Source organism: Phoenix dactylifera, chromosome 18, assembly GCF_051530095.1.
Source record: "Phoenix dactylifera cultivar Ajwa chromosome 18, Ajwa_hap1_PhDact_Kaust_v1.1, whole genome shotgun sequence".
Taxonomy (NCBI): Eukaryota; Viridiplantae; Streptophyta; class Magnoliopsida; order Arecales; family Arecaceae; genus Phoenix; species Phoenix dactylifera.
Window position 1 is genome coordinate 13787680 of NC_143207.1, and position 13024 is coordinate 13800703.

General features: G+C 34.8%; 1 protein-coding gene across 1 annotated transcript in view; it reads right to left on the reverse strand.

Moving 5' to 3' along the window:
• Positions 1-2421: 2421 nt before the first annotated feature.
• MSH6 (MUTS homolog 6) overlaps positions 2422-13024 on the reverse strand; it is a 28813-nt gene continuing 18210 nt past the window's right edge. The window contains exons 12-21 of the mRNA XM_088714635.2: positions 9525-9703; positions 9213-9415; positions 9019-9120; positions 5690-5852; positions 4253-4545; positions 4042-4179; positions 3807-3886; positions 3550-3649; positions 3338-3467; positions 2422-3106 (exon numbers count right to left, since the gene is read on the reverse strand). Of these exons, the coding sequence (XP_088570761.2) occupies positions 2859-3106; positions 3338-3467; positions 3550-3649; positions 3807-3886; positions 4042-4179; positions 4253-4545; positions 5690-5852; positions 9019-9120; positions 9213-9415; positions 9525-9703 (1636 nt within the window). The 3' untranslated portion in view covers positions 2422-2858. The remainder of the gene's footprint in view (positions 3107-3337; positions 3468-3549; positions 3650-3806; positions 3887-4041; positions 4180-4252; positions 4546-5689; positions 5853-9018; positions 9121-9212; positions 9416-9524; positions 9704-13024) is intronic.

The window sequence follows — 13024 nt, forward strand, 5'->3', positions numbered from 1 at the left end:
TTCTAAAAATTTAAAGTTACGTGAATACCTTCTTAAAATTTATATTTATTTTTGTACCCTCATAAAATACTATTTTTACACAAATGACCTTAATATAACGATTCTTCTAACACCATCAATAAAAATCATATTTATTTTAAATAAAAATAAATAAAATTTTGAAATTACTTTTTTTTGTACCCATCGTGATCGCGTTATAAATGTTTCTTTTTGCACATCTACCTATTAAGAATATTTTAGTCATTTCAATTTGAAATAGTTAATTTTTTTAATGGCGTTAGATGGCATATATGCAAAACGAGAATAAAAAAAGATAAATAACAAAATAAGTGATTTACGAGGGTATATATGTAAATATTAATTTGGAAGGAGATTTATACAAAATTCAATATTGAGGAGGGTATTTATGCAAAAAATCCTTTAACATATATCATACATTAATTAGGGAGAATAAATGTGCTGTATATTATTATTTTTCATAATTATAGAAATATAGATTTTCTTGTTTACAAAGTACAAGAAATTATTGATGATTATTAGTTAGATGTAAAATAAAGATTCAAAGGTCAAAGGATGGCTTTGCTTAGATATTTGATGCACATGTAAAAGTTAATTAGAAATAATATCAAGAATTAACTATTCATACTGGATATAAGTCATTGCAATAGTTATGGGAACTTAGAATATATAACTTGTTAAATTAAATCTTAATAAATTATATTATTAAAAAAAGATCTTGTTTAATCTATAAATGGTGGCATAATTGAAGAGAGTCATCATTGTCTTATTATTATATGCTATATCCACTTAAACAAATATCGATAGTCATACGGGACCATTAAGAATAGATGTAGTCAGAAATAAAGCGGACTGCTTACAATTGTCATTACTGTTATAATGATATTGTTATGCTCCCAAATTCACTATTTAAGGACCATGGATGTAATATATTTAATTTTAATTATCCTTATTCCATATTGAACCAGCTGATAATTTAATATAATAAGTGATAAATAATATAATTTTGAAACATTTTGATTAATTATAAATATGTTCTAATGCTATTATTGCTAGTGATAAATTTAGAGACATAGGTTTTACATAATGCTATGACATTAACTATCACAATAACAGAGATAATAGCTATTGTTTAATAATTTTATTATTCAATTAATAATTAAAAAATTTATATTGGAAACTTCATGTAATTTAGAAAATACAATACTTCTGCTGATGAACTAATTGTATAGCACATAACATCATTATTTTCAATTTCAATTTTATGGTGGTTATTTTATTCCATTTTATGAAAATAATAGTGATTATTTTTTAAGATAATTCCAAGCAAATTTAGAAAACCAGCACTATTATTTTTTTTATAATTAGAAGTAGACTAGTAAAAGAATACATATGCGAATTCATGGTTTTAAGCTCCACACCATGAGACTTTCTATAATATGATATAATCATCATGTCTTTCACATTATATTTATATTTGTATATTGTATTGCATAGAATTATATTTTTTTGATACAAAGAAAAGCATATCCACCTACACTTTACTTACCCAAGCCCAAATATTTGATTTTCAACATATATCGGGTTTTTGGACCCCTACAATGAAGTCCACCAAATTAAATAAGACAAAACTATTATAAAAATAAAAAATATCTTATTCTTGGCAAAAAAGAATAAAAGTGTCAGCAATTAGCAAATCTAAAAACTAGGATGCCTCCACTTGAAACCCGTCCCATCATAAGCGCCTAGATAAATTTTTAAGTCATCAGAACTCTTAAAAGCTTAGAGGATCACTGAAATAGAATAATTCAGCCATTCATTGCAATATCATCTTTACACTGCAAAGCTCAATCTGTCCAGAAGTTTAGAACGTAATTTATTAGTTCTATTGATCTTTTCTTTCTTGTTTAATTTGACTTGACAGATGAATAAAAGAACTCGAAGACTTCTCTCTCTCACACACATGGCACAACCATGACTTCATGGATGACAATGTGACATCCCTCCATCAAGCACTAAGAAATAATAGTTCAGAACTTATCCCCAGTGCGTCACAAAATCCAAAGCAATCAACAGAACAAACGCTATTGTGCAGGGCCAAAATGTGTTCGCCTACACAAGGAGCACCAAATTAATGGTTAAAAGTACTGCAGGCCATCCCAGTAAAATGATCTACATGTATACAAACTGTTATATTCTTTCAATGGTTTGTGTACCTGTCTTTAAAATGCAAAGTTTTAGGTCTGATTCATGAAAGCCTGATATAAATTTTATCTTAAAAAAACTGCACTTAGCCAGCAGGATCTTGAATCAATGCCTAGGCCATCATGAGCAGTCAAGCATTTGAAGCAGCAGGAACACAAACGAAAAGAGGAACCAAAGGCCATAGTCAAGCCCAAAGCATTTTATACAAAAATTTTCATTGATAACTAAGCAAAAGTTGCAAGCTTCCCCAATAAATGATTTTTCCTTTGGACATATACACAATTTTCTTGAGGGTCACTTGACATTTAGAGGCTAATAGCGCCACCAGATTATGACCAACCTGGCCTAGGTGTCTCATGCTAGTCACGCTGTTATCCATCTCGGACGCCAAACTGGCCAAATGTGTTTCGGTGGTCATTTACACATAGAGGTAAAGCTCTCGTGGTCCATTCATCAACCAGCCGGCGTAGGACTTCTGTATACCAAGACTTTATCAGTGAAGGTGGTCTCAATAGCAAATCAGCACCAGTAGTGCAATCTCCAGTTTGCTGTGTGGACCTAACCAAAAATGGCACTCAAGTAAAACGCTTCATTTCTTCGATTGCAAAACCATTCACAGATGGCAAAACTGGGATTCAGCTTTCCAGCACAAGAACCCTAGCTCTCTTTTGCATTTCACTGAGTAAATTTAAATTTATGGCGCGGAAATCCTTTTGGCAGTTCCATCTCTCAGTAATACAAAGCAGGTCCTTGATAACAACTACTTCACCATCCTTCATTGGATCTGGAAGCTCACCTTCACTTTCATACTCGCGCTTCCCATAACCTGCTTCAAATTCACTCGATTTTGCCATGGCAGTTTGCAACACAGAGGCAGGTATTCCTGGATTTCCAAATATGTCAGTCGTTTTGACATTTCAGAACTAAATAACAACTTCAAAAAAATAAAAAATGCAAACAGTCCTCTTAAATCATGCAAATGATAACATTTCTTATAGATGATAGCTAAATTCTCATGATATTTCAGCTTATCGTTGCAGTGAACCATGATAAAAGGATGACGTTCCAAAGGAAAACAAAATGAAATAAAACAGTCAATTGGGAAAAAGAATACCAGCCAAACGAGCAACATTAACACCATAGCTTTTGGGGCATGAACCAGGAGTCAGTCTATAAAGAAAAGTAACTTCTTCCAATCCGCTAACTCCCTTTCCAACTTGGCAAGCCATATGACAGAGTGACACCTATGTATGCATGATACATTAGAGCCAGCAATTTGTCCAGCGGACGCATGCAGAATTCATAATACAGATACGAAAAGTGCACCTTAGCATCTTTCTCATATTCTACGGCCAATCGATGATAATGAGTAGAAAACAAGCCTCGGCACTGTATCCGATGAACAAGATATTCTAAAACAGATGCACTGTCAATTGAATAAAAGACGAGAAGAAAATTATTACTAAAAACTGCACACAATAGAATAAATATTGAGAAAAGAACACATCGGAAAATGCAGCATTTGCGAGATGAATGCTATTTTGACACAAAGCAACTCTCCAGTATCTATGATCGGTACTCACGCAATAGCTTGTCCATCAGAAGTTGATGTGCCCCGCCCAAGCTCATCTAATGCCACTAGAGAATTTTGGGTGGCAGAAGACTGCATTAAAGAGGTCAAAATATAAAAGTATCAAACATGGAAAAAAATGATTCCCCATAATCTACACAAGCAGAAAGGACCTCCATATTTTAAATATCAAGCATGAAGAACAAACCACAGACATTTCACATTCATAGTCCCCAAATAACACTTACCAGCATTGAAGCAGTCTCTGAAAGTTCCATCAAGAATGTACTTTGGCCAGCAATAATGTGATCTCTTGCACCCATTCGAACAAAGATGCGATCGACAGGAGAGAGCTTAAAGCTTTCTGCAGGGACATCTGCTCCAATCTGGGGAAGAGAAACTTAACATGAAGAGAAGGTAAAGGAGTAACAATGAACAAACTCATGAGCAATATCTTACCTGTGCCAAAATCACAGACAGGCAGACTTGGCGAAGTAGAGTTGACTTACCACCCATATTTGGACCTGTGAGAAGGATAAAGTTGGCACGCCCTGCCCCACCAATACTTACATCATTGGGCACAAAAGAACCCTTGCCTAAGGCATCACTTTGGAGAATTGGATGTCCCAGACTTTTAGCAGACAAAAATGGAAGTTTGTCATCTGAATGGCATATTTCCATAATGAATGGGCGGCATGCTGGTCCCTCATAATAGTCACTTGCAATTGCCAGGCTTATTAAAACATCTAGCTCTGCATCATGCAGCACACAGCATAGTCAGAAAATGACATTTTACAAAGGACAGAAGATAGTGACTTTTAATCAGTGTAATGTGTTAGCCTTGAGAATTGAGAAATCCTCCAAGAAACTGCAATTTTAAACTTACTTCCTCTTAACATCTCTTGTACTGTCTTACATCACTAGAGATCAAGTATTTAAAAATGAGAACTTTGAAGATAGTGCATATATAGTCTGCATTCAAAGTCTTTTAAATTCCCCAAGTGCAAGGCAGAATAGCATCTCTTCAGCTCCTAGAACTTATCATCTCTGAATTAAGGGTATGCATTTAGCAATAACCAGCCCATTACAGGGCAGATTCCAACAAATTACTCAATTTTCTTTACCATTGTTAGTCATCAGAAATGTAGTATTGTCAATCAAGGGTGTGTTTTAGAAGGAACTATAGTGAAATGAGAATGATGAACAAGTTCTAGCCTTAACTGGTGGTGGGTATAGGATGTGAGAAACATATTAGCTTAAACTGCATCCTATGTTGAGAGAGGTCCCAACCAAGGACAAACTAACCTATCCATGCTTTATTTACATACCATAGCTGTAGGTTCTGGGGACAGCAGGAAGAAGCATACCACTTTATTGGGGCATAACTTATACCAGTGACCATCACTTCAACACAGTACAATTTGATGTAGCCTACTTTTTCCTCTTAAAACACTATCAAAACATCTGAAACAGTGCTACTTCTTGGGATAAACCAGAGCTCTTCTATTCTTCATATTTCCTTTGGCTTTCATTGAAGATATAAAGACTTAATCAATTAATTGGACATGTTAAAAATGCCGAGTAGTCTTTCGACATCAGATCAGTGAATTCTTTAATTTGTTATAATTACCTTAAAAGAATTAATGGCATTCCTCTTTTTGTTTTTAATTGAGACAAAACCATGAAATTCAAAAATATGATGAAATAAGAGGAGACCAAATTCAAGAAAGTCCTGTAACATCCACAATGGTAAGTGAATGTAGCATGTGAGAAATAGCAGTCAGTGCACAGCTATTATGCCATTCGGAATGTGATTGATTATACATGATGTTTAGATTTAGAAAATGTATGAAGAGTGTATATGAAATAATATTATTATTGGTAAAACAAAGATACCTGCAGTTACAGAAACCAACTGTCTCCACTTGCTATGATGCTCACTGAAATACTTGATCAACCTCTGAAGAATGCCTTTCAGCTTAGATTCTTTATCTGCCTCAGCTTGAGAAAGTTCTGACAAGAACTCCTTTATTTTTGGTGTCCAGTATCTGAAGTACCCCTATATGTGCCGAATTCAAAAAAGAAATAATCCTGTTAAACCCTTTCATAAGGAAAATTAGCCCTATTAAGTGACATCCTCTAACAATTAATACAAACAACAGGGGTAGCAAACTCAATGGATGATTATCACTGGATTATTTTCTGAATTATCAAGTCATTTTCCATCAAGTTCGATTATTTTCTATTATAAAGTCCTTAGATTTGCTCTGAGTATTACTATAATCCTATGCAGACAAGGATTGGTTAATTAGAGAAGGATTAGAACCCAGCTGCTATAAATTATTATTTTGGCAATTATTAAAATGTTATTCTGACTACAATTAATGTTAAAGAGTCCTATAAATTTACTTATTGGGTTGAAGAAGGTCCTATAATCATGAGGATTGCAGAAATTACATTGCAACTGCAAATTGTTTTGCAGGCAAATGGAATTGCAGGCAATCAAACAGCCTGTAAGAGTGTTAGGTTTTATTATAGGCATCCATATTCCATAGGCATCCAAATTCCAAAACCAAAATAATTATCCCTTTGCAAGTTAAAATTTAGTCTTTTTTAAACTCATCATTAATGTTGGATACCCTATTGGTTAGCAGGAATAAAGATGGATTTTCTAAGAAAACTTTGAGTATCACTTGACAGCAAACCAGAAAAAACAAACCAAACAAGTCTCGCCAACCTTTCCTTTCCCTCTTCTATAATTCCTTTTATCTACAATGATACATCAACATTATATAACATTATTAATCAATATATAGTTATTCGAAGGTTGCATTTTCTTCTTTTACTAGCAATTTAATAATCATATCCTGCAAAACATATTACAGCATATCATATAACAGATATACTTTAATTCAAGGATTAAACTCTGATGTATACCAGCCGTATTGGATTACAACAGTAAGGTATCAGTACTAATACATCCCCCATATTGGTACCACACCAACACATGGAATTTCACCTCTATTTCGTTATGCCAAGACCAAGAGGCAAACCATGCGTCAATGAAGTACCATACCATACTAGTCTATTCCTTTCCGATAAAGCATAGGTACAGATGCTAGTACCAATACTTCAAACCAAGGTTTTCTGTACCAACACAAACCAACCTGTACAGGGCATGCCGTATTGACTAGTACAGTATGGGGGCTAAGTACAGCCTCATACCAACACATGGTACAGCTCTAATCTTGACTCCTACAACATACATGTGTCCATATTGGGGGAATATCATAACAAACCATAATACTAATAATGTACCGGTACAAGGTCCAGTACCTATACTGAAACCCAACTTTGCATTTATTCAACTAGTACGATTAATATAGCAAAATATGCAGGCAATAACAGAAGCTAAACAAGGTTAAGTTGATTCATGATTTGAGAAACTAGTTTTCAGTTTAGAATAATATTGATTTAGATGTGCAAAGCATGGACGCTATCCATTTACTTATAGAACAACCATGATAGCGACAAGGGCTGTAATATCTTAAAAAAATACCATCAAAATCATAGTTTGCTATATTGGACCACATTGCTATACCAGTAGGGTAATGTATCAAGTATCAACACTCAATATGGAGTGTATTGGTTGGTTACTGGTACAAGGTCTAGTACTCGTAATCAATATTTTCAAAAGCCATTTTCTATGAACTAGCAACCCCTTTCGATTAATCAAGTGTTGATTAATCATATGCCTAGTGCCCTTTGATCGAAATCCCAAACCCAATCTATCATCGCAATTCCATGTTTGTTACAGTTGATTCAGCTTAATTTGGAAATTGTGCATACACCTTGGCACAATCCTTAGTTGCGTGCATAGATCCAAACTCATCGATTTGTCTTCGAGAGATTATAAAGTAGTTTGGTTACCTAACTGGATTGTCAAATAAGAATAATTGGCTTAACATGCCATAAGAAAGATTTGTTGGGAACTCTATATGATAGGGATCTATTATTACGGAGTCATGGGATCTATACAGGATAGGAACCAATTGATTGAGGGATGGCAGGCTCTAAACTGGTTTAGGCCCATTATCAGGCCCTTATTGGGCTCAATGCTTGAGAAGCGAGTGGGATGCCAGTCTAGGGGAACCAACCCCACTCTCGTTTACATGAGAAAGGGCATCGGCGCCCATAGATGCCCCCTCACTTTCTGATGTACACGAGAAAGAGAAGAGGCGGCCACTTAAGTGGCCTTAGCCTAACCCTAGTGAACTTTCCCTTGCCTATAAATAGGAGGTATGAGGTTAGGGTTTAGTATAGAAAATCCCTTCTCTCTCTTATTCTCTCCTCTCGGATTCATGTGGTGGTGTGAGGATCTGGGGAAATCCTCTTGAGGCTCTTCCAATGAGCGAAGCGAATCCAAGCGAGTCTCAACACAAGTTGCCTCGGCATCCATTGAGAATGTGTCTACAAGATCTATCCCACTGATCTGAAAAATCTGATAGTCCATATAAGGTATATTCTCAACCTCGCATAATGAGACAAGAAGATGCCTTTTGCTCCCTTTTCACAATAAGATAGGAAGAGTGATAAGCAGAATATCAAGAGATTATGATTTGATGTTTTTGTTAGGTCAGCAATACAATAAAAGAAAAAAAAAATGGTCAAATTAATTCCAAGATTATGTTATTTTCAAACTACAAAATAGAATAAGATCATTTTGCATACAGAGGAAAGAATACAAAAGTGCATAAGTATGTACGAAACCATGCCTTATATACATGGAACAATTGAATAACTGATGTTGCACACATAAGACAATAATAATACGAACAACAACAGCAGCAAATAATAGTAATAGTAATAACAACGACAACAGATATTAGCTATTAGAGAGAATCTTAGTTGTTAACTATGGAACCAAGAGATTTTTTCAAAAAGAAAAAAAAGACTACTTATGGTTTACAAAATATAGATAAGATCTGCTATATAATACTTGCAAGATAATAGTGAAGTGTATTTCAAATGAAATAGCCAGACAACAGATCTCTAATCTCCCAGCCCTCATCTAGATATGCACCTGAATACCATGCCTAAAGTATTGGGGAGAAGTCAATCAATGATAATACAGAAAATCTATTATTAAAAATACATAAATCATATTATGCATAGCATAATACCAGTCGGTCAGATGTAATACATCAAGACTTCAATTTGCATACCTTCTTTGATGATTGTAACTCATAGTCGCTAGGAACAGCACCCCTCAAGCTCTCAGGAACCTCAAGTAGATACATGTCTTTCCCAACAGTGACATAGTTTATCTACAAGGATTGTTAAATTTTATCATTCAATACAAGAGAACAAAGGCCCACTATTAACTATGTAAACAAAGTATTCTTAACAATGATTATACCGATGCATCTCCTAGCAGCTTGCGTTGCTCCTTCAGGTACCTTGTCAGAGCAGATTCAATCTCTTTCACTCTTTTACATGCAAGATCATATTCGACATCACCTCCTTCATGAGGTATAATGCGCCCACTGCAATCAGCTTCTGACCAATCAAAGGCATCCTTGAAATGACTAACAAGTGAGCACATGTCTGGAAGCCCTTTGCCTGCAAACAATAATTCATCAGTATGGATGGCGCTTGACAAGTCTACACTGGAATATCAAGTAACAAAATAAATGCTCTGTGTACCGCATGTGAGCTTAATAATTTACACCTGGTGTTAACAAATGATGGAGCAGACTAGATTCTGTAGTGCTCAGTATAGGACTAAGGGAAGAACATGCTTGGACCATTAATTGGCAACCACGGAGAGCAGCAATAAATTCTCGGAGTTGCTTCTTTGCTGCATCCTCGTAAAGAACCACTCCATTGGAATTTCTTCCATTAGCCCCACTGTAATTCATCCAAAATATATTATGGCACCATCATTCATCATCAAAATCAAAACTACAAAATCATTTTAAAGTTTAAATAATTATTTGTAGGTGCAGTTTAATTCTAGTTACAGCTTACTGAACTACCAATTCATCCATTCTGCCGTAGGAAGAAATCTGGATAAGGAAGACAATGTATAACCTGAAACTTGTGTACCAACAACAGAGATGAAGCCTTGAATGAGTGGTTTAGAAGGATCCAGATACTGGATTTCCATTTACATATGTTTGAAGATGTATAAACTATAAATCATGATCAACTGTTTGGGATTTTGAGTATATATGCCCTATCATAGCAAAGAACTTTCATGGTCCTTCATTTTTGTGCCTGCTTGATGCATATAGGAAACCTCCAAGACATGTGATATTTACTCTAGGTATTCTTTATGGAATAGATTATTATTAATGGGGTCGACCTCAATTAAAAACATAAATCATTTTGCTTTGGTAGGATTGAGCCTCAAACCTTTCAGAAGCAGTCAACCCCTGTATAGACCACATGCATGCATATATGCAAACATGCACATATGCGCAAACCAACAAGCACAAGCAACAACACCACCAACCGAACCACTGGCACACCGCCCTCACAAGCATGCACAAGCACACAAAAGCATACTTGCATGCACACAAACTGACACAAAATCTTAGCAATTGGATTTGAACCATGTCCTTCATCAGTGAAAAACAATGATCGGTTATCTTAATTGTAGATATATTGTTAACTGTCATCTACAACAACTCAAAATGAGTGGTACAAATAGACTAGCATGCTATAATGTATGCTTGGAAATAATGAGAAAAAGAAATGATTTGCACATGTTAAAAAACAAAGGAAAAATTTCAATCGATTTGATTGCCTCTATATCACAGGTCAAATAAGAACACTGTAACTACCAATAAAACCGTATTTTGCAACCACCTATCCATCATATGGTATATAAAACACATTTGACTTCAATGCATTTTAAATGTCATAAATCATTTTTAGCACAATTTCTGATAGTTTGTTTGTACTTGGTTTACACTGATCAGCTTTGGGCTAAAATCCTATCAATAGATTTGCAGTACAACTTTATGTATATCGTACAAAAGCCAAAGAGGAATTTTGATCAATCAATACTTGTATTAGTAAGATAAGTATATATGAGTGACAAGTTAACTGACCAAAATAGCATTTGCCCTTCTCTAAATTTTAGGGAAAAGCCAAAGGTTTTATTTATCATCTCAGTATATTTATAAAAACCCTAATAATCCATTTTTACTACATGTCCATCTGTAGATGATCATATTTACATCCATACACCCATATGTGGACAGGAAAAATAAATTTAACACTTAACACATGTTGACAAGTCTTCTTGAAATGTAACTTCATTTATAGACTCATGTTAAAATTTGTATGAAAAAATAAACAAGAGAATATATAAAAATAAAAAACACAAAGGTATTCTTTATCATTTTCATATCACAACTATTGTATAACTGTCCTATTTTCTCCAATTTAATTACCAGCAAAATGAACTGACTTTTAAATATGACATCAAAGGAGAACCCACGAAACAGAGAGTGGGATGAGTAAGCTCATTGTTAAGCATGGTAGAAGATCATCAAGTGACTGACTGAGATAACCTTACATCAGCATTGAAACATGCATAATTTCCAGGAGTTTATCTATATCATGCAATAGTACTTATGCCTAACTGTCCATGTTCATAACGATCATATATACCACAATAATATGCATATCCATACTTAAGAGTAGAAATTTCTTAGTGATCCACTGATCAATTACTAAGATGGAACCCTGAATGGCAATGACAGTTAAAAACATGCTTCAATAGATTGGTGCACTGCTCATGATTCATCCACAAAATTTTTGCTTGCATACTATCATGCACAGTACGATATTATATTAAATGGAGCAGAAAAAAAGTCATCCTGGGAAAAACAAAGGAATTCTCTTTAGCAGATTTTTCAATGGAAAATTTTATACACTGTAGAGTAGCTATGCATGCCTAAGCAAAATCATAGTACTACTCCACATAGAAATTTGTGTAATCTTCATTATTTGTATAACCAAAAAATTATGGCTCTTAAATTTTATCAAAATTAACATGTAATTATCCAAATAATCCTTTACTCAAACAAGAAGGAACATCTCTGGCAGCCTCTTCTGCACTAGATATCAATGTAGCCCAAAACTTGTTGGTGATGGCTCAGATAAAATTACAAGCAAGGATAGAGGTATCAGCCATGCAGGACCCTGCTGGCAGTACATGATGTACTAGCATGAAACCAGCAACCAGAACAACCGGATAACGTCAAACTGATTGGTACACATCAGCATTAGCAACAAATGCCAATAGGTGTCGAACCGCTTTATCTGTCAATATGTTGATAAGAATGTATTAAGATTAAAGTGGCATAAACCCTTCTGTTTCCTATCCTGGCATGCAGGAGGGGATTTTAGCTGTGGGGAGCCTCGATTAAGTTTGAGTTGCACAGATCAGGCCAAGGATGGCAAGAAGCAAGCAAAGCCACCAATACATATTTACCGTAATGGCCCCTTCCACCCGTTCTTTTTGGTAATTTCTTGTTAATAAGACAATACTATGAGCAGTACCACAACATGTCACTCCAATAGTGTCAAAACTATTTCCATCAGAACACAACAAGAACCTGGTAATTTGCAAGGATATCTATGACCTTGTCAGACAGTCAAAGGTAACAACGAAGTGAAGATAATCTGAAATCGCTGTACATAACAATAAATTGTTAAGTTTCAACTGAAATGTGTTTTCATAGTGTTTGACTATAAATTTCTCCAATATTTGCTTTTGTTGCATATGTATACATGTTTTTTACTAACTAAGGCCAGATGACTGCAAGAAAATAACATTTTAATGCATTAAACATGGCACATCTAACTAGAAATAGGTTTAAACAATAAAAATTCAAAAAAGTTCATAAAACCCCATGTCAGGCATAGTTGGTCATGCAACAGGCCATTCCAGCCTGTCCGTGTCAGCAAGGCATGTGCTGCAATACATGTTTTGTCGATCAATGATCAGCATAAATACTGACACCAGCTTGGAAGTTCATATTTGACTTCTCTTGAAGCATGCAGAATTGAATGATACAGAGAATATGGAATATGCCAAGCAAGTTCATTTAAGAATTAAAAAGAAATTCAGATAACAAAGTCAGGAACCAACAAAAGTTTACATGATTCATCACTGCCAACAATTTGAATTAAAGGCACCCCAGAGGTCATGCT